The 22,688-nt window shown below is 39.0% G+C and overlaps 1 protein-coding gene across 4 annotated transcripts in view; it reads left to right on the top strand.

Annotated features, from left to right (window-relative positions):
* The first annotated feature begins 970 nt into the window (after positions 1 to 970).
* The window catches only part of ampd3b (adenosine monophosphate deaminase 3b), a 30,353-nt gene continuing 8,635 nt past the window's right edge, over positions 971 to 22,688 (top strand). The window contains exons 1-9 of one of the 4 annotated variants that reach the window (XM_081607706.1): positions 971 to 1,122; positions 1,210 to 1,336; positions 7,618 to 7,685; positions 15,868 to 16,090; positions 16,228 to 16,384; positions 17,007 to 17,172; positions 20,526 to 20,745; positions 22,155 to 22,284; positions 22,392 to 22,586. In XM_081607706.1, coding sequence (XP_081463832.1) covers positions 7,628 to 7,685; positions 15,868 to 16,090; positions 16,228 to 16,384; positions 17,007 to 17,172; positions 20,526 to 20,745; positions 22,155 to 22,284; positions 22,392 to 22,586 — 1,149 coding nt within the window. In that variant the 5' untranslated portion in view covers positions 971 to 1,122; positions 1,210 to 1,336; positions 7,618 to 7,627. The other 3 variants (XM_081607705.1, XM_081607709.1, XM_081607708.1) reach the window with 3 other exon arrangements.

Genomic DNA, 22,688 nt, shown 5'->3' with positions numbered 1-22,688 from the left:
TCATTATTTGCTTCTTCCGCCTTCACATTCTCCCACTCAACAAATGACATAGTTTTAAATATGCTTTGGCCAATTGATCTCATCTCTACGTTATGATGGGGGCGACACGTCTTTTGATCGGCCAGCGTGTTTGAAGTAGAGATTGATGGGATCGTTGTTGGGAAAGGGGAAAAGGATGATGAGGTGGGCCGGAAAGCCTAAACGATGACGTGGTTAGGGGAAGATTTGGAGGCAAGGGAAGGAAATTAAAAAAGGAAGAGGGTGAAATTGGGACAGTCCCAAGAAACTGAACAAAGACTTGGACAAGGAAAAATGAGAGTTGATCGTAATACAAAGCGGACGAAGAGGAGGGATCAGTGACCCTTTATAGGGGCTGTAAACTAAATATTTAGCTCCAAACAAAGCTAGCTTCAAACTACATAGTTCAGTTTCAAGCTAGGTTTCTAAGCTAGCTTGAAACCAAATATATTAACAAGCTAAATATTTAGTTTGAAGCAAAATATTTAGTTCATAAAGTTGGAAACTGTGACATTTATAAATGAATTAATAAAAATACAACTTTGAAAATGTAACCCCCTTTTTTCCATGCTCTCACAGGCTAAATTACCCAAATTCCTTTTATTTTTACAAACGGTTCCTCGTAGGTCAGAGGTCACGAGTCTTGGTGTTCCGGGCCCACTGTCTGGCATGTTTTAAATGAACGTGTGATTCTCAAATAGAAACAGTAAGGCTGTACTTACTTTTTCACACATAGCTCATTGACATTTTTCTTTTGTTTTCGTAACACAGTCTGTGAGTGCAGACTGTGCTATATATGTCACATAAATTAGAAATTTAGGTCATTTTAGAACCAGTTGGAGAACTATAAAACCCTGTGTTTTGAAAGAGGGTGTATTTTCGTTTGTTGTCATGACTACAGATCTTTTTCTTTTCTTTTCTTTTCTGTTTTTTTTTTTTTACCACGGCTTTAATGCCAACTCACACTCCTAACATGAACCTGAGGAACACAGCCAGCCCAACCAACAATGACCCAACAATACCAGGCTGAGAGCAACACAGAGAAGGGCGTGGTCTAAAAATAGCTGTCATCCACTTAACAGACTTAACAGCGCTGGTGCAGATGTAAGCCTTCCTCCGGCACTTCCTCTACCGCCCTGACATGATCGCGCCTCACTTCCTGAAACTCTCCGTGTTCCTGCATATCACCAGTCAGGTCAGGCTGGCAGCGTAGGAGTGAAACGGCTGTGTGTCTGCTAGAGGCTGCTCCTCAGAAGGGTCTGAGCCGTGCTGAGAGGTCTGAGCGCCGCACGCAGCCCTGCAGTGACAACATCCAGCAGTAAGTACACAGCAACGCCCGGCATTCTGACTGTACTGTAAGGCTTTCATCACTCTCACATTCGCATGAATTTCCGTGGCAGAGTCCGTTGAATGAAAATTCAAACAAACAAACAAACAAACAAAGAAACGTGGCTGTAATTTGCATCCAAGGTAAAAATGTGCAGCTCCGTTTTTAGTTCTGCTTCTTTTATTGTAGCGTAGGAGATCAATGGATCGGAAGTTCTGTTTTTTTTGGAGCAAAGATCTTCTTTTTTTTCTCCAATTTTTAGAGAAATCACATAAAAGGTCAGTCTGATGGATGTGATTGTCAGGACAAGTGGATCAAAACAAAAACTTTTGGAGGTTTTTGTTTTTGTTCTGGGTGTGGGCGTGTTCTTGATCCAGTTTGCACACACAAAAAAAGTAGAGACAAGCCTGTCTTCTTACAGATACAGTTATATCTGTAAGAATATGATTATTTTTCTTAAGAATATGATTCTTACAGATATAACTTTATTCACTCAAAATTAACTTGACAACAACAGCATGAGTGTTAACCCGTGGGATCGTTTGGAGTTTGCATGCAATGGAGAACCAGATGAACAAAACCAACAAGTCTGGACAAATCTCACGTCTGAACGGATTTTTTGCTCCAGAACAAAAAAAAAAAAAACCCTGCAAAGATTCCTGGGAGAGTTAAAAACCTATAGAACTGCCAGTGTTTAATGGTGCGAGTAAAACTGTCGTTATTCTGACGGGGGTGGTTGCAGAAGTACAGAGTCATGAGGGAGGAGGAAGGGTAATAACAGAAGTTAGTTATTGCACCTTCTGGGTCTTGGTGTAGAAAAAAAGAAAAAGGAAAAAGAGAATATTTACAAAATCTTTCTTTCTGTCGTTCTCAGTTTACCAAACAGCAAAGAGAAGAGCAAAAAACCAAATAAGGATGTGAAAATGCTTCTTTAAAAAACAAATGTTGGGCACGCTGAAAAAACACTTTTACTAAGTGTTTTCTAGTGCAAATATCATATCAATCAATCAATCAATAAAATTTTATTTGTATAGCACATTTCAGCAGCAAGGCATTTCAAAGTGCTTTACATAATTAAAATAAAAACAGCATGTGACATTGAATAAACGGTGAGAAAGAGAAAAAGATTTTGAAAACGATTAAAAAAAGATAAAAACATTAAAACTTGCACTAATTTTAGGGCTTCAGTTAAACGTCGTTTAACTGGGACTCCAACCCTCTGGGATTTTAGTCAAAAACACCGTTTGACAAGGACTCCAACCTTTTTAGTTGAAACGCCTTCAACTGGGACTCTAAACCCCGTAGGACTTTAGTTAAACGTCGTTTTACTGGGACATTTTCTGGGGGGCTTTACATCATTAAAACGTAAGCAGTGAGAATAAATAGATAAAAAGTAAACATAAAAACATCGAAGACATCAAAACCCACACTCAAATCCTAATTTAGCCATAAGCAACTCTAAACAGGTGGGTTTTAATTTGATTTTCAAAGGCACCCAGTGTTTCAGCTGTTTTACAGTTTTCTGGAAGTTTGTTCCAAATTTGTGGTGCATAGAAGCTGAATGCTGCTTCTCCTCGTTTGGTTCTGGGGATGCAGAGCAGAGCAGAACCAGAAGATGTGAGGGGTCTAGACGGTTGGTACAACAATAACAGATCTTTAAGGTATTGTGGTGCTAAACCGTTCAGTGATTTATAAACTAACAACAGTATTTTAAAGTCTATTCTCTGAGCTACAGGGAGCCAGTGTAGGGACTTTAAAACTGGTGTTATGTCTCTATCTTCCTGGTTTTAGTCAGAACAGCAGCAGCAGCAACTTCTGGATCAGCTGCAGCTGTTTGATTGATTTGTTAGTCAGACCTGTGAAGATGCTGTTGCAGTAATCAATGCGGCTAAACATAAACACATGGATGAGTTTTTCTAGATCGTGCTGAGACATCAAGTGTACTAACTTAAAAGTAACTTTTTTTAACAAGACAAAAAAGACTTGTTTTAAGTTATTTAAGTCATTTAACATAATGAATAATGAAAAAATGCTAGTACTCTTATAAAATGGAAAAAAAAATCTGCCAGTGCAAACAGTACTTTTCAAAATATAAAGAATTATTTATTTAAAACAAAATTTTGCTGGAAAGTTACTTGGTAGTTAGTCGTGTCTTATTTAACGTTTACTAAGATATTTGCACTAGAAACTAGACCAAACTTACTTGATAAGATGTTGTGTTTTTGCAGTGTAATAGATTTAAGTGTAAGCACACACAACCATGACTGGTTACTTCATTGTTTAAATATACAAAAGAGAAAAATGTAAAATGTGATCTTTTTGCTCTTATTGAAACATTTATTGCTTCTGTTCCTCCTGCTGCTAAAAAAACATATAACATATTGGCTGTTAGAGTTATCTTAATGTTATGTGCAACGTGTAACCTTTACTTTTATAATTTTGATTACAATACACAGAACAGCAAAAAAATGCCAAAACATGTAAAGTTAATTGCAAGTTTTGTAATTTTTATGGGCTGATCATTGGACAGAACATTATTTATTTTCTTCTGATTTTCATGGAGTTAAACTAAGCAAGTTAAATTGTGAGACTTTTTGTTCGGCTGACTAATCTGCAGTTTGTTGCCTAAGAGACCTGTCACTCATTGCTTTGACTTTTTTTATGGCAACTGTAGTTTATTCATCATGGCCCTCCAAACAGTATTATTAGCTTCCGTTTAGCATAAATTCTGCCTCATGATGTTGTGTTATATATTGTCACATCACTCCACGCCACTAGATGGGGGTGTCGAGTGAGGCTGACATTGAAGATTATGGGTTCCGTGTTCGTGTCTGATGTCCTACGTTATATAAATGCACCGAGTTATGCAAGAACGTCTTTTATTTATTCTTGCATAACATATATCATATATGTCTTCTGCCTTTAGTTGGCCATGAGTTGTTAGGATTTTTTGCCGCAGTGTCTAGTGCTTGTCAATTCCTTCGGTATTTTTCTTGACAAAACGTCTCCATTTCGCGCTTGCTAGCATAACAAGCTAAGCTAGCTCGAGGAGAACGCGGCTTCCTTACTTGGAGTGAGAGCCAATCAGAAAGATGAGCGTAGTACATTCAATAAGTTCTTTTAGCTTATATTTTTATATGAATGATTGAAAAATAGATTCGATTTTATAATTTGCAATTAAAATTTATTATTAAAACATTTATTTTTTATTTTTTTATTATGGAAAGCAAAGAGCAGGTTTAGTTTCAAGGCTATGGCTGATGTTTGATTCTTTCGGATATGGAATTATATCCAAACAGTAGAACTTACCTTTCTTGTAGGTGAGGAAAAAGTGTGTAAGCAGCCAGCATCATGCAGCAATAAGTGGGGAAGGGGCAGTATTACGTCAGTCTGCTCCATGAACCTGGAGCGAACTGCGTTCACTTTCTCTGGTTTAAGGATTTAAATGTGACCTAGCTGTTGGAGTTGGACATCCCAGCATTAAAAGCCTCATTCTACAAACCAGCCTTTCCAATCAAAGTAAACAGCTCTGATCAGGTAATGTAATGAAAGGCTAGAAATTTGACTATACACATTTTTCACATTTATTGCTGCAATTTAACATGAGGTGAACAAAGAGGCTGCTTGTTCTCCCTGCACATGAAATGTGCCTGTACATGAATGTGTGTCTTATGTGACGTGTTGGACTTGGCATCTAAACCAACTGTAAGCATGCTCCAACCAGATGATGGGATTAAATGTATCTGCCATACATCTGACTCTGAGTTCCCATTAAAACAATGGGTTAGATGTTTTTTTAAAAGTGGGGTTCTTTGCAGAGGGTATTAGCTGTTAATATCTTATCTGCTGTAACGAATAGGGGTGCGCCACCAGATCTCACGTTTTTATGAAATGTCTCGTCTCAAGAAGTCTTTCACAGTTGCAGTCAATATGGGACATCGTCTGCTCAAGTCGGTTTACGCTAATGTTATGAGCTCCACTTAAGAAGATGTCTGCTTTAAGCTTCACACTCTGCTCTATTTAGATTTAGGTCAAAATTATTCACACCCCAAGGATGAATAGGAGTTAAATCCTATTCATCCATGTTCCCTGCTTGCTGCAAAGCAAGTTCTACCAAGGTGCAGCCCTTAGATTCAATTTTAAAATGTATTTCTGATAGTAAATGAGACATGCAACGACCAAAACATAAGAAAATACACAATTTGTTTTGGAAGGGAAATAAATCACTTATTTCCCTTCAAATTTTCTTATATTTTAACAAAACTGGAACATTGGGAAAAGATGTATTGTTTTCAAAAATCTAAACCTTTCTTGGCATTGCAGCAACGCTTCTTAGAACTCTTAAACCTTTAAACCGGTTTTCACTGATGATTCATCTTTTATGATGAGCGCAAACTCTTAGTGGCTGGAGAAAGACTCCTTACAAACACCCTAAGTTTGGCTCTCTTCACAAATTCTCTATTGGAATCCAATCAGAAGAAACATTTGGATAAAATAATATTATTTTTAAGCTAAATTGACAAAGGAAATGAGCATTACTTGGCCTAATTTTATGTTTGAGACATTGCCCCGTTGCATTGATAGACTAAAGAGTCAGAGTCAGGCTGGTTGACAGTACTAGACTACAAAACTTGAAGACAAGTGCAGCACTTTTAAATCTGGTATCTGGAAGCATTTTGGGTTATTGGTATAGAAAAGAAAGTGTGCCAGAATGCTAGGCGTGGCCTGAGTTATTAATAAGCACTGTGAGAACGCTGATGATGCTAAAGTTAGCATCAGCTTCATGGTTTTGTTTACAACCATCAGGGACTATTAGAGGTTTACCTCCAAACCTCCAGTAGCTATAGGCCTTACCAAGAAGTAGAAGATGGATTAAAAGTTTTCCTTTTAAGCTTCTTATGAGAAGCCAAACTCCACTCAAACCCCAAGATATCTATTTAAATAAGCAGTGACTTTGCTGCTTTCTAACGTCGTAGTGCTAGAGGTACAGAAGCAAGTGGCAAAGCACAAAAGCAGGAACTTCTTCTAAAACCAGACAAGTCACTCAAAGTGAAACTTTCTCAATGAACCAGCGTTGGTTTCCTCTGTCTTCTTCTGTCTTCTCATCTGTTTCACAAACAGTGGCCAGACAGAAGCCACAGTTCAGCACGGTGGCTTGTTGTGTGAAACACAAGCAAACTTTGCTAAGCAGCATGAGGAAAAGACAGAACGCAGCCAACTAAACCTTTTGGTTTAAACACAGTTCATAGTTTTTGTTCTGCGGAGTCTGCTTTCCCAATCACACGTTGCTCTGTGTGTTGAGTTGCAATGTGAGATTGCATTTTATGTATGCAGTCATGTTCCTTATTAGCTGCATTATTTGCTTTCCAAAGTATTGAGATTGAACATTTCTAAATGTCTCGTTACAATCACAAACCTGAATGTGTTTCATAGGGATTGTATTCGGCAGGCCAACATAAAACATTACAATTAAAGCTGCACTTTCACTGAATATATAAGTGCACAAATTGGAATTACAAAAATAAATTTGATTAATGGAAACACGGCAATTTTGAAAAAACAAAACAAAACACATCTTATGATAAAAACCACCTCATCACAGAAGCAAAACTTCTTGGCGAAAAATTTTTCAAAATTGGCAGATTTCAATAAAGCCAATTTATTTTCAAAATTTCAAATAGCGCAATTTACTCGATGGAAACTCGGCTGATGTACTGCAGCTGTTAGACGGCTGTACTTCAACACACCTGGACCAAATGAGGTCATAGAAGGACTACGTGGAAGATGATTTCATGCTCAGGAGACGACTCAGACATGTGAACGTTGGAGAACAGTCAGTGCCTGGAGCTGGAAATCCTTCCTCCAGAGTTTTATCCTCCAACAACAAACCAGTTCTGGAATCATTCCTGCAAAAATAAAATTTGTCTGCAGGCGCAAAATTCCTCCTAGAATAAAGACAAGTTGTTGAAGTAAAAACAGATTTCCTTTTATGAAATGATTTTATTTGATCATTTCTTAAAAAAAGCTAAACAAACTTCTTTAAGTTTTAGAACAAAGAATAGATCCAACATTTAAAATGAGTATAAAATACATTTCTTGGTGTTTTTGTATTTCCCATATTTATGGGAAGTGAATAAATAAATAGGTAGAAGAGTTTAGGTGTTATAAATATAAGCCAGCATGAGACTGAAAATACATATATATATATATATATATACATATACATATACTTATACATATATTTGTATTAATCAAAGCTTTGCATCTTTTAGGTGAATCAAAATGAAGAGAAGGGACACTCCGTTTTTCAAGCAGCAGTCCACACCATGCTTAGGGAAAGGTAAGTCAAAATTCCCGATTCAGGGGTCGGGGGGGGTATGGGACGCATGGCGGGAGGATAAAAAATACACGGTGTGACAGAACATTACAGCTCTAGTCAGCATCCCTGCTCTGTTCATTACAGTAATTAATACGCAACAGGAACATGCCTGTAAGCTGTTGGCAGCATGTAAACATGAGAAATAAAGACAATTTTTTTTTTTTTGTCATCTCAACGCATGAAGACGCTCTGCTCCCGTGAAGGAGTGTGTGGTTTCCTGTTAGATGTAGCTGCATGGATGTCTCATAAATCAGATATATTAGAAATATAACTCTGTTTCTTCAATAAACAGCTGGGCTCAACATACTGCAGGTGACCCTTAATGTAAGAAACCAGGGAACTGCACTCTGTGCCACTCATACAGACTAACGTAATTCTTTTCTTTTAAAATGTATTTTCATCAACAAATGCAGCCCAAAGCCTGCAGCCAAAAACAGGAATGAGTCATGTGAGAGTATGCTGGTTTTTAGTTGCAACATTTTTCATGTTGGTTTGTATAATCTTAGGCATTCTTTGGATTCAGCTCGGTTTATACTAGAAGCCTGCGAGCTAAGAGACATGTATTTGCTCTCAGTTCTTGTTTGGACTCTTTTTTTCATGCTTATGAACAATGACTGACAAAGAATAAACACCCGGTGGAATCGATGGTGACATGTCTATACTTTACCATATTTAGCTCTTCCAAAACAGACCGACAGCACATGGATTTAATGTTGAGAGAAAGTACCTGCCACCAAACACATTTCTTCTCACACATAATGTTTCAGGTCCCAGATCAAGGTAACTAACGGGAAAAAAGTTATCAAAACCTTTGTAGAAAAGTTATTGCCCTGTAGTCAAGAAATCACTTCAGTAGAACCTATCTGACAACATGAATATGGACAAAAGATTTTAAAAAGCAACACATTAGGTCTGATATAAAGAGGAACAAAACTTTTATTTTTTTAACGTATGCTGTCTGAGTGTTGGCACTCAGACAACACTCAGAATTGTTGTCTGAGTGCCAAGGCGAAGCCCAAAAGATTTACTTTCACAAGTGGAAAATTTCGGGGGGGTTTTCTGGATTAAAACTTAACCCAAAGTAAGTTTTAATCATATTTATGAATAAAACTTAGTTTGGGTTTATTTCAAATGCAATGGACAGGAAGATGTGAAAGAAAACTGAGGGAAAAGGTTTAAAGAGAAAGGAGATAAAGAAAGAAAGATAGAGAGAATACAAGACAACACCGTAGAAGTCTTCTTCTACACCTGCAGGAAGAGAGAAAAAAAAGCTAAACGGAGAGCTGAGTTCAACATCAATGAAAAACTACATGGTACTACTCGATACAAGATGCATTTAGAGTCAACCGTAGCCCAACAGAGTGTTTATGTGAAAACACCCGAATGCAAACACCATATCATATGTACAAATCACTGACATGCATCAGTCTGGAAAGGGTTACAAAGCTAAAACATCAAACCGTTGAAGGAGTGGCTGCACTACCAAAACAAAGAGTGCATCAGCGACTCATTTGGGTCACAAAAGAACCGGGTTGAGCACCCATGAAAAGTTTTAGAAGAGCATACATGCGGTAGAGTGACGGTCTAGCATTCAGACAATTCTGAAGAAAAATGCATGACCAAGCACACAGGGGTCCAAAACACACCAGTAAACCCATTATTGAATGTCTCAACCAAAAAAAGTAGTTTTTTCTTCAGCTGCCTTGTTTAAAGTCTGGACTTTTTCAATGTTGTCATGTGACCCTGAAGAGGTTGTTCAGGCTGGAAAACCTTTCAGCGTCTCTGAATTAAAGTGTGCCAGGATTCCAGCTACAGAGTTATACAAAACCTGTTGCTAGTTGTTCCACCACTTGATGGCAGTTGTTGTTGTCAAAGGTCTGGTACAACCAGTTCTCTGCCTTAGGTATAGTTACTTTTCAACATAAGCCCAAAATGGTTTAGACTGATGATCTAAACCCTTTAAGTGTGACAGAAACAAACAAAAAACCCCAGAAATCTCTAAAGGCTTAAAATCTTTCTGCAATAGTGAAAAGGTATTTACATCAGGGCTGACGGTTTCTTTCACTGTCATAACAGTGCATGCTGGTGATGCATCACGGTATGTTTTGCATTAACCTGTAGGGTTATGTTCATGTAAATACAGCCACCGACTGACATTCCACACCAGGTGATGTGTGCAAAATATAAGGAATGTACTTTAACATAAGTGCACGTGCTGTTTTGTAACATACCACAGAACAGCCATAAATGCCTCAGTGAGTCGTTTTTCTACTGTAGGAACATCTACATAAACCTGTAAAAAGTTGTTTCTATGATTAATAACAAGAGGTTATCTAAAACTAACTGAAATGTTCAATCAATGAGTGTTTTTTAATGAGTACATCCAGACTTTTTCTGCTTCTGGTAGAAATGTAGGATCGTTAATTCTTGATAAAAACATTTATGATATTAAACTGCTTAATTTAATAGCATATCCTGGTTTAGAAAAGCAATATTCAAGATTCACTTACATGGATGTAATTAATAACATTTTCCTTAAGTTAATAAGAGGAAACCGTTTTGGATCCATGAAGCAAAAACAATTTGAATTCATACTTTGTTGCATCTCGGCTGGACTTCGCCACTGAGATATAATATTCTATTATCAATCATGTCCAAACATGGTCATAAAACGGTTCACAGATCAGATTTACAGAATGGAGCTTAGTCCTGCACCAGATTTTTTTTTCAGCTTTCAATGTAAAACATTAAGTTGGTGAAATTTAGATAATTTTCTGTACATGTCGATGAGTTCATGCAACTTTTCTAAAGATAAGTTTTTAACCCTCTGTTCTATATTATCAAAAACCCAAGTCAAACAGTTTAGAAGACATTTATCCCCAATACAGACCAAACGTATACAAACGAAGATGGCTACAAAAAAATAAAAATCTCATAATAATTGTGACTTAAACAAGAGGTTTGGTCAGATTTAACTTCAGACAGTGATAAAAAAAAGTGTATTTTGTTCTGACACTGATATTAGATGAACAGTCCCTGCTCTGGTTTATCCTGATGATTCTCTGTAGGTCAGTGACGTTCCAACTCTTTGGACTTGCTCATCTCCGTCCCTGTGGCGCTTGCTATGTTCACGTTGAAACAGGAAGTGGCCGTCCTCAAACAGTTATCACAAAGTTTGAATTATGAAACAACGGACCTTCTGACTGCATAGCACTTTGAACAGGTTTTTCAAGTTGTGAAATACAAGATGTATGCCATCGTCAAGGCAGCTCAGGCGTTCCAGCGTTGGAGACATTGAGTTCATTTTATTGTTTTAACGGTGCCGAGCCCAACCTCCACCCAGCCTCCACCCAGCCAACCTTACACATGATGTCAGCTAAACGCGTCTCTCTTGACAGCCGCCTAGCAAACGTATATTTGTTCTTTGGCCTGCCAAGCCAAGAAAGGTGTTTCATTACTTCAGAGAACAACTCTAAAGGCCAGTAACAACTTGCTTTACGCCACTAAAGCTAAAGCTTTGCATTGCACTTTGTGATGTTAAGGTTCATAAGCAATTGCTTGGTCATGGAAACCCATCTCCTAAAGCTGTTATTGAGCTAATCTGAAAGGCAGATGTAGTTGGTCTTGGGCTATTTACCCTGCAGAAAGTTGGCAACCTCTGCATGCACAGACCTGACTCAGTTCTGAAGTTTTCACACTGCGTACCACTCAGCCGCTGAGTGGCTGTTGGTCTACAATACCTCCAACAAATGTCTATAGAGTAGTAGGGAGGAAGTTTCATGACTGGACTTACTGCACAGGCAGCGTCCTGTCTCAGTATCATGTGGGAGTTCATAAAACTCCCAACGGTTATTCATTCTTTGACAAATATTGACTGAAATGCCTCGAGTAGTCACTCTCAAGTTTGTTTGTTTTTTGCCAGGGATTGTATATCCTAATTAGGTCACTATGAAAAAGGCGTCGAGTAGAGTCTATGAACAGGTCATGAAATCCGACTGTTTACGATCAGTGTCAGACTTCTGAACCATTACTTCAGGGAAGTAATGGTTTACTTCCCTGAAGAACCCGCATGCGCAGAAGAAGAATGTTGACGTCACACAGCAGCAATGGAAGTGATAATGGATGGATTTTAAAATTTATTCAGCAATGGGAGCAGACAGGATTGTCACAAGATCATAAGACAAAGGAAGCTAGAAAAATAAAGCACGACTAATCGTAACGCTGATTTGTTGAGCATTGACTGCAATTTCTGTAGAGAAGGAGTGGTGGGGTTGTGATGTGATGAAAGCTGCTTCCTTTACAATGTGTGCAAAACTTTGTCGATATTTTGACTTCTTGTTGTCTTCTTTGTTTTTTTCTGCCAGTGGTAACATTTCAGTTGTTGATCATGACTCATGTTATGCAAAAAAAGACGTTTTGCACAGCTGAATGGTTGTTTCGATCTCAGTTTTGTGAAATACACTTATTTTGATATGGCCGGAAAAACCCCCCCCACCTCATCCTTTCTCCAAAACTTTTTATCAAAAATCGTGGGATTTTTCAGAATTGACATGTTTTCATTAAACAAATTTTTTTTTTTTGTAATTCCAGTTTACACAATTTTATGGTCAGTGGAAACACATCTACAGACTTTTTTTTCATAATTTCATAATTAGGATTTTCACATTGAAATATGTCTGATCTGGCTTCTTCCGGTGCCAAATTGCGACGCCTGTCTCACGTCAGTGACATAAATGTCGGATAAAATGCCATTCAGGCAGCAGGCGCTTGGAAACATTCGGATTTGTATCCAATTTAGCACCACATTTGGAAGTGGCTAAAATCAGATTTTTTGGGGGGATGAAAAGATCAGAATTGGTGCCATTCAGGCTTGCGTGAAAAGATCTCATATGGCCAATAAATTAAAAAAAAAAAATCTGATTTGAGCTGCTTTCATCCACTGTGTGAATGTAGCGTAATGTTCCTTTCCCTTGCGTTTCAGTAATACATTGTTTTCTGGATTCGTCTTTTATAGTCATTTTGTTTTTCCACCCAAAATATCCAACAGACAGCATTTCTTCTCAGCATTAAACAGAGGCATGTTTCTAAAAACCCAAATTTCCCTGTGGAAATCTGGGCCCTTGAGTTTGTTTCTTCTCCACAAAGCGTTATGTTTTGAAATCTATTCTCAGGACCTTGACGTGACCTAAAGAGCCCCGACGTTTTTATTCCCACTGACCCGGACCACAGACAGCCGCCCCTGTTATCAGCCCCGCTCGGCCATGCCAGCTCGGATTAGAGGCCCATGTTGCTATGACGCTCTCAACATCCGAAAATAGCTGGATAGAAAGGGACACTTAAGACAGCAGCAGCTAGCAGCTGCTTCATGCGCGCTGTCACTGGAGGGCATAAACAGCGGAGCAAAGCGGGACCGAGCCCAGTCGCAGTCAGACGCTTCGACGAGAAGCATCACAGGCGTAAAAACAAAAAACCCTCCGACGTCCAGGACACTGCCAGGTGTCTGCAGAAACCCTCTATAAGTGTTAAGAACCAGCAACCTGAAGCTGACATTTTTATTTTTTTATTTTTTAGATAGTGATTTTCACTCTTATGAGAGCTGAAGTGTTTGAATTAGCAGAAAAAAAAGAGTGAGAAAAACAAACAAACATGGCCCAAATCACTGCAGAAGGTAAGAGACGGAGTGGAATCTGACGTGTTGTGGATCTGTAGAGTGATGCTAATGTGATGGCAGTTTTATCAGTGTTGGTCAGGATGGGCTTTCATGACCTACTGGCCGGGAGCGAAAGGCCGCAATACTTTAGGAACATGTTATTCTCAGTTTCATGACGGTTAAAGCGTGATGATTCATATTGTATAAGGTGGGGAATCATTTCATGTATGGTAGCTTCACAAATGTTTTGAATATTGAACATACGGCACAAACAGCCACAGGTTTCGGCAATTTACATCTCTGAGCTTTGCAGTTCTAGATCACACATTTTCAAGTTTTGCCATGTATTCTCAAACAGATGTAGCACTATGCTTTGACTGGGCCATTCCAGTCAAATGAGAATGTTTTGCTCTACACCATCCATTTCCCCTGTATTACAGCTTCTAACAGGGTTTTTTTTTCTAGTCTTGCTTTGTGTTTAGTTCTTTCCATCATCCCATCAGATCTGACCCCATCCCTCATAACCCACAGCATGATGCCACAACCACTATTTGTCACCATGGTGATGGTGCATCCACAGTGATGTGCTGAGTTTTTTCCAGTCCAATGGTTAAACTTTGCTCTCCTCTTCATGTGTTTGTGATAACCTTTGCTCTAAAGTTGGAATGGTTTTCTTCCACCAACAGCTGAACTTTTTCTGCAGCTCCTCTGGAGTCAGTCTTGAGTTTGATCTGGTTGATGCTCATCTCGTCCAGCCTTTTCAGTTTACATGCACACCATGTTATTGTAGGTTTCATTCTCTTTCTTTTGATTTTTTTTTATTTTAAAAAGTTTCTATTTGTAATTGTATTTCTTTGTTTCTTGCTTTTTCTGTTTCTTTCTTTGTTTCTTTGTCTATTCCTCTCTTTCCGTCTGCACACCGCACCTTTCAGATTTTTATTTGTGAAGTAGTGTTATGTGTGGTTGTCATTTTTCTTCCACTATTTTTGCACTGCTTTACTTTAGTTCAACCACTAAAATATCCTTTCAACTACCTTAATAGTTTAAAATCTTTGGTGGTAAGTTAACAACACATAAAAATGTTCAACACATCTAAGCATTTTTTACAAGAGGTTTGTTTCGGCCAGAATGAAAGCTTTAGAAAGTGTGTCAGTGTGAAGGTAAATAGTCCTGCGGTCGTCTCTGGGGAGCCAAGAGCGTTCAAAGTTCTGACAGCGTTGCCTGTGTCACCCAATACTCTGGGACGTACACACATCTTCATGTCCTACTTGTTGATTGAAACTCCACGCGGCCCACTGACTGGCACAAACATTAACGCCAGAAACAGTGATGACACGGAGGTCAGAATAGCTACACATCTCCTTCTGGTTCTGGATAGCAACAGAAGCTTTCACAGCAGGGAATGTTTGGCCAGCCAGCTGAGCCGTCTAAAAAAAACAAACAAAACAAAAAAACTCTGCTGTTGTTCTTCTGATCTGATCAAAATACAAATTCACAGAAGCGCCTGGTAAATATAGCACCAGGCGCCATGCCACAGATGTGAAAGAGATCCAGGTCAGCCTAAATAAACCAGCCTAAATAAACCAGACTGTTTTATTATAATGTCTTTGGAAGTGTGCTGCAGTCCAAATGGACTTGCAGTAATCTCCCAGGAGCCTCTAAAACTTTATATTCATGTTTTTATCTGGAGTCTTGTGTTCATGTTTCAGTTTCCACATTGTTCCAGCTGCTGTACCCATAAACTTCAGAGTACGTTGCTGGGATTTTATGTGACAGACCAACACAAAGCAGTGAAAAACTTAGAAAGGGACAGAGAAAAATGCATGTTTTTCCTAATGAAAAATATTTTTTTGTGGGATGCGCTTCCGTTTGTCCACTAAATAAATTGTGGCCTTACGTTTTCAACACCGGTACTGGGCCTCTTAGCGGCAGTGTAAAATGTGTTGACTGTAACCTGGCCGGGATGTTGGACAGAAACATGAACAGCCTTTTGGAAGTTGTTTACAAACTAGAGGTCAGATGAAGCTCAGCAAAACATCCACCAACTCCCACCTCAAACTCAAATTCAGATGTCTCTGGTTTATCTTTGATACATGTTTTTACTGCCATCTCTAAAATAATGTTAGTATGTTGGCAACTTGCTTAGATAAATAAAAACTAATACAAATATACATGTGATTCTTACGAAATGATCCTTACCTCTTTCGGGGTCTCAGCACAAAGCTCAGGAGGATTGCAGCAAATGTCACGGTTGGACAGTGGAGAAATGATGGGGTTGTCCCGTCAGACTGTCAGTCCCCGAAACCACACACACAGAAAAAAAAACATGTAAAAGTGCAGTTGGTTTCAGTGCAACCTTGCAGGACTGTGTACTGGGTAAAAGCTCACGGGCTCCCATGGACAGGGTCTATCACTGGTTACCACAAAATGGTTACCTGTGATAGTTTGTGACATGAATCCAAGAGCTTCTCTAAAATGCTACTCTTTTTCCAGACATAGCCCGGCTCTTCCCGAAGATGTCTCTGAGCGTGGCGGATGAGAAGATCCGGCTCATGGCGGAGAAAGTGTATGCTTCTGCCCTGAGAGAGGAGGACACCAAGGACGCCATGGCCCTGTTCAGCGTGCCGGAGGACTGTCCCATCGGCCTGCACGAGGACAGGGAGCGGGAGATGCAAAAGGAGCTGGCCGAGCAGCAATCTCAGGAATCAGTGAAGAGGTACATCATGGGTTACTGTTCGGAAACCTTCAACTCATCTGTACCCAACAGTGAAAACTTAAAGTTTTATGAACTAGAACAGTTTTATGAAGGTGAGCTTGCAGCTTGTCATGTGATCCTGTTGCTTCCCCTTTCAGGAAGAAGACCTTCTTGCTGAAGCGCTCCCAGTCCATGTCTTTACAGGATGACTGGAGGGCGTCTCCACTGACTACGTCAGGAGGGGCCGAAGCCTTTATCCCAGAAAACTTCCCGGAGTACCAGAGAGTTACCATCAGTGGGGATTACTGTGCTGGGGTGCGTACTACTTAAGGACACATAGCAAAAACACAAGTCTGTATTGAAAAAGCCACCGTGATAAATATTGAAGATCCAAACCAGAAACGATACAACCAAAACATGAATCGGGCTAAAGGAGACAAGGGAAAATCACTGGACCTGCAACATTTTGTCTTGCTACCTAAGTTTGTCCTATAATTATCATTACTTTTAATGACCCAAAATATTACATTTATTCTCTAGACCCAGATCACTCCTTGTAAGGGTGTGTAAAATCCCTGGGAGCCACAATTATATACACAAGAAGGACGGGACAGACTGTAGAATGTTGTAAGATTTCTCTTTTGTCTTTGGTAATAGACAAAAGGAGCCATTTCTCCAGCTTTTGAAACACTCACATTTGTTTTGGTTGTATTTACCTAGAATGCCCTGCACTGTAGTTCACTTCCTGCCTTTGAGCGTTCTCCGGTCCACTTGTTTTTCACATACGCATCCGAACTGCAACAAAATTCACTTCAATCGAACCAAGACCGAGGCTTTTAGGTGGAGCTAGAGTTTCCTTAGAAACTCTACTCGTTTACCTAGTAACACGCTAGAGCGCTGGTGTGAATTCTCCATTAAACTTGTTTAATGTTTCCAGGTCACAGTTGAGGATTACGAACAAGCAGCCAGGAGTCTCTTTAAGGCCCTCGTCATCCGAGAGAAATACTCCAAGCTGGTGTACCACCGCTTCCCAAGAACCACTGCGAAGTACCTCCGCGATGGAGAGAATGTGAAGTGGAGCGAAGAAGACGAGGTTCTGCCAGGTACAGTAAGATCTTTAAACTAATGTTACTCCATCAAAGCATTCACTACATTTACTGAGTTTGCACTCCCACTCTTGCAGATGCTAATCTTCAGACATCCGCTCTTAAACTCATCAGATGCAACTCGAGCACTGACGATGTATGAAGCACAGGGATAAATTCTTTCCATTTGTTGTTTCAAGCTCGATTTCAAGCATTGTATGTAAAGATAAAATGCAAAGTAGTATCTTTCACTGCTATTTTCAGCTCCTCTCTATGTGTATCAGTGTGTGTCTGACACAAGGCCAGTCAGGCTATTCCTGGTTCGAGATGAATGAACACACAACCAGAAGTGTTTACCGAGTACAAAGACTTGACTCATACATGATGAAAGCTAGGACAGTTTTTTGTATCTTTTTTTTTCTGCAAAACATAAGAGTAACTTTATATAAACAGTTACTCTTTAAAAGGCATGAAAATCCTGATCATTGGACCATCTGACCTAAGTACAAACACCTAAATATGCAGATTGCTTCTACAGACATTTATGAAAAAATCTAAGGAGTTCAGTAAATTTCAGTGAAATAACTTGACTGGATGGCACCTGTGCAAGTCTAGTCATGATTTTTGTTATTACTAAATATTCCACAATCAATTCTTAGTGGTATTAGGGCAAAGCTGAAGTGATTGGGAAAAACAGAAACCCTACCATGAGGAATTAAAGGGACAGTAATATCTAAAATTGAGTTTTTTGAGCTTTACATTATATTATAATTTTATTACCTCATCAAAAACATAGCTGGAGTGTTGCCAGGATTTATTCATGCATATTTGAGAAATTCTTTATTCTCCATAGCAACCATTGAGCTGTGCAAAATGTCTGGGTGGACCTAGCTCTGCCTTTGAGACGAAGGTCCTCCCCTGAGCTGCTGTTTCCAAGCTTCTGCCTCACAGAGGACACCTCACCCTCGACTACCACACTCAGCTCCTTCAGACTAGCCAGAAGCAATTAGCAAACACCGAGTGGAACTGTGGATCTGATGAGATTATTATTGGTGCAACTTCTCAGTGAAACACTGGTAAAACCATTGTTAAAGAGTTAAGAGGAGCACTGCAGTGATGACTTCCTAAAGGTGGAGTTTCAGAGAGAGCAGGAGTTTCTTATAGAGAGAGAGGCCCAATTTCTAGCCATTAAATTACAAAAAGTTATATTAAAGTCATATTTGAGATATTTAGCTTCTTTTATTTTTTACAGCTGAAGGTAACATGGGTGTTTTATTGTGCTATAGAATGGTACTGCCTATGTTCTCAGAAAACACAAATACTGCCCCTTTAAGACATGTAAAATCAGAGTTTATGCCAAATTTCTGCAAATTTAATGCCTTCAGGCCTTCAAACTTAATGTGACTTTCATACAAGGTTGAGAAGAGTGCATAGAAATCTTTGTGGGATTAGTTTCTATGGGTGAACAGCTGCATCGGAAGCTTATTTCACCTTCTGCAATAAAAACCCATCGGATGCAGCAGTGTATTGAAAAGGAGGGAACGGGAGATGCAAAAGGAGTTTCTTCTATTGTACTGAAATAGAAGAAACTCCTATTTCAGTACAACAAAATATTTGAGACAGTTTCATCCTCCCAGCTGTATGAGAACAAAGGAAGGCCCATAAACCCATGGATGACCAAGTTTGGCTTGGAGGAACTTGACTGGAACTTGACTCCTTCCTGTCCTCAGTCAAATGCAACACAACCAGGGTGAATAATGGTGGAAACCGAGAGCCAGTCCTTCTTCTCATGAATTCGCTTTCGGAAGACAGGATAAAGAAAATCACATACAGACCCATGCCAAAAGCTGTTCCAGAGGAGTTGAAGCAGAGACGGATGGACAAATGCTTTTGGCGATATACTGCATATAAACAAGTTCTTAAGTTGCTGACAATGGCTTTTGTTCTTCACTTCTTAGTAGATGACAAAATGTTAATGTTTAAAAATCTCAGCGATTTGCAGTGCAAGACATTCATTAAAATCTGAGATTGTGACATTCCTAAAATAATTGCCCGTCATTTTTTTTGCCAGAAGTGTGTTTTTTTTTTTTCTTTTGTCAAAATCACTTTTGGCAAAAATCACCTTAGGCCATTATTTTAGGAAGGTAGTGATAACAGCCAGGAGTGAAAAGTAAAAGCGGAAATGTTTTGTAGGTCAAAGTGCTCAGACTGGATCAGCAGACTGGATTTTTTTACTTTGTACTCATTTTGTAAATTTAACTTCAGGTGTTTAAAATAGTGAACACATTCCACAGTTTACCAGTCAGTGAATATAGAGAAAGAAATGATAAATAAACTAATTTCGATATGGCCAAAAAAACCTCCCACCTTATTCTAGTGCCAAAATGTTTCATCCAAAAATGACTTGTTGTTTTTTTTTTATTAGCATGTCTCCATTCAGCGAATTTATTTTCAAAATGTTAAACTGTGCAGCTTTATGGTCAATGTAAATGCAGCTACTGACTTTCCCACAGAAAGACTGCTTCTGTCTTTTTCAGTCAGTGATTTCTTTTAATCCAGTTTTACTTTAAAGCAGCATTGTTTAATGCAGTGGTTCTTAACCTTTTTTGAGGTACCGAACCCACCAGTTTCATATACGCATTCATTGAACCATTCTGTAGTGATAAATAAAATATGATTCCCCCCCCACCCCTCCTCCCCCAGTTTGAAGACCTTTTAAGAAGACTGATAACTAAGTCTTCTTAAAAGGTAGCGTCTCAGAACAGTTCTTCAAAATATAGTCAGTGTTTTCAGCAAAGTTGAGCTGACTGTCCAGGAACGACCCAAGGTATTTAAAATTTGCCACAGTTTCAACAGGTTGGCCATCGAGAGAAACTGGAACCACTTTAAGGTTTTGTTTAGATCATTTAATTAGTTCTACATTGTTAAGAGAATGAAAAATTTCTAATACATAATAAAGACTTTGCGGTATTCTAATTTAGTAATGTAATAATATTGGTTGTGTTACCACCAAGAGAGGCAGTAGCAGCCCTGAAAAGATGCGACTAAGGAGCAGGTTTAGAAGTACACCGAAAGCTACAGAATTTGAAAAAACTTTTGAGTTTTGCTGAAGTAATTAAAGACACAAGTTCAAATCAATGCTGAGAGTTGAACTCCTTCAATCAGTGCTCCTCCGCAGCTCTGATTGGCTAATCAATGTAACTTGATCCTCTGCAGCAAGTGATGGCAAAGCGGGGCGTCATCACGACTTTACACAAGTGTCTTTACCTCCGCGGCAGAGGCTCCACCGAACCCCTGAGACCCAGTTCGATCGAACCCAGGTTAAGAACCACTGGTTTAATGTTTTGCTCGTCTATTCCAAACATGTGCAGACACCTGGCCTAGCCCCCAAGAAGGAGAGGACCCATACTCCATGGAGGGCATTCCTGAGGACCTGAACTATGAGCTGAAGATGAAGGATGGAATAGTCAATGTTTATGCCAACGCTGAGGCCTTGAAGCAAGAGCAACCCCTCAGCCTGCCATACCCTGACCTGGAGACCTTCACCATCGATCTGAGCCACGTACTTGCAATGATAGCTGATGGGCCAACGTGAGTGAGCCAACACTTTAACATCTTCCACAAAGCTGAGGTCATGGAGGGAGTTACGTCTTAGCTGGTAGCGTCAATCATTTCCCCAACCTCAGGCAAAGATAAATGATAGTTTAGCAAGTCGGAACAGATGGGAACCATGATGGGGGTAAATTCTACACTAAAGTTATTTTGCAACAAGTATTTCGAAGAAGCTAATGCTAAAGTACTGAATTCATCCATGCTGATATCCACCATGTTACAGCGAAACAATATGTGAAACAATATATCGCCCTCAAAATGATCAGATTTGTGATTGAGTACCTAACTGTGCAGTTGTGCTTCAGGAAATGATTCTTTGGATCAGACCTCATGGTTTCAGTTTTACAGTTGTTGACTTTTGAGTATTGGTAGTGATGAAGCTATTTTACCTAACTGACCATGGTAGGGCTTAAACTTTCATATAATTTTAAACTTTATTATTCCAAATCTGTAGAATAATGGTGGGGAATGTGAAGAGGCTCTCAAAGTAATTTATGAATATTTGCTTTTTTTTTTTTTTAATTAACGCTGGTTGTTTGTTCATGCTCTTTTGTAGACCTCATTTGTTTCTTTTTTAGATATTTGCCATTTGCTCAATAAAAAAAGAAAACGCACGAAGAGTTGCATCAACAGTTTTCACACACTTCAAAATAAGAGCACAACTATAAACGACTTGAATAATTCTTAACAGTCAATAACCAAAACTTAAACACAAACAGTGAACTTTGTCCAACTGAATAATTACAAAACAGTAAAGTTAATTAGTGATTTTGGATGTATTCGGAAAAATGAATTTAGGGGAAGCAAAATGTGTTAAACCTTTTCAAAGTTAGCAAATCGCTGAATGATAAATTAGCTCCACTGTGCCCACCACTGGTTTTTAGTAAAGATTCACCGATCCAATATTGATATCTGTATCGGTTCTGATATTGAAAAAATTCTAGATTGGGTATGGGTGACGATGTAGTCAATCCATAACAGCAGATCTATTCAGTCTAATTCTAGGCTTTCTACTCTGTTACGTTCCTAACTGCACTGACTGACCTGTTTAAAGTTGTGTGATTTTTACATGTTTTAACTAAGCTTGTGATACTATTGGGGTTTTTAAGTGTTGCTGCTGCTGGTGCAGAATAAGGAAATAAATTTGTCATTCAGTACATTTATATCTGTTTAAAAAAAGAAATTCGACACACATTTTTTGTATCGGATTAGTATCGGCCGATACTAAACCTCAGATACCTGTATTGGTATTGAAAGTGAAAAAGTGGATCATCCCTGTTTATTAGAGGGTTGCGTCCCTGCAGTTCAGTGATTAAAAGAAGTTTCTCATACCCAGTAATTCCCAACAACACATAAAATCTTTCTCTGTATTTTGTGTTGCTTTGCAGGAAAACCTACTGCCACAGACGGCTGAACTTCTTGGAATCTAAATTCTACCTTCATGAAATGCTAAATGAAATGGCTGAGATGAAAGAGTTAAAAAGCGTTGCACATAGAGATTTCTACAACGTCAGAAAGGTTAGTCTGCAATTTTGACATCGGGTCCAGCGTTAGATCCGATGTAACGTTTGAAGTCTAGACGAGCAACGGCGCAATGTCCAACTTTCCTGTTTGATCAAACTTAGGTGGACACACATATACACGCTGCTGCCTGCATGAATCAGAAGCATCTGCTGAAATTCATAAAGCTATCGTACCAAACAGAGGCAGACCGGGTGGTCTTGGAAAAAGGCAACCAGAAGATAACTCTCAAAGAAGTCTTTAAGAAGCTCAGCATGGACCCCTATGACCTGACTGTGGATTCACTGGACGTCCACGCAGTAAGAGTCAAAACATCTGGAAAACCACTTTAATGTTAACTGATCAGGCTGCAAATTAAGGGAAATGTACTGATGGATTGTTATTCTGATTGTTCAGGACGA

Source organism: Poecilia reticulata, chromosome 6, assembly GCF_904066995.2.
Source record: "Poecilia reticulata chromosome 6, P_reticulata-male-v2, whole genome shotgun sequence".
Lineage (NCBI taxonomy): Eukaryota > Metazoa > Chordata > Actinopteri > Cyprinodontiformes > Poeciliidae > Poecilia > Poecilia reticulata.
Note: the sequence above shows the minus strand (reverse complement) of the source record. Positions and strands in the feature narration are given on the sequence as shown.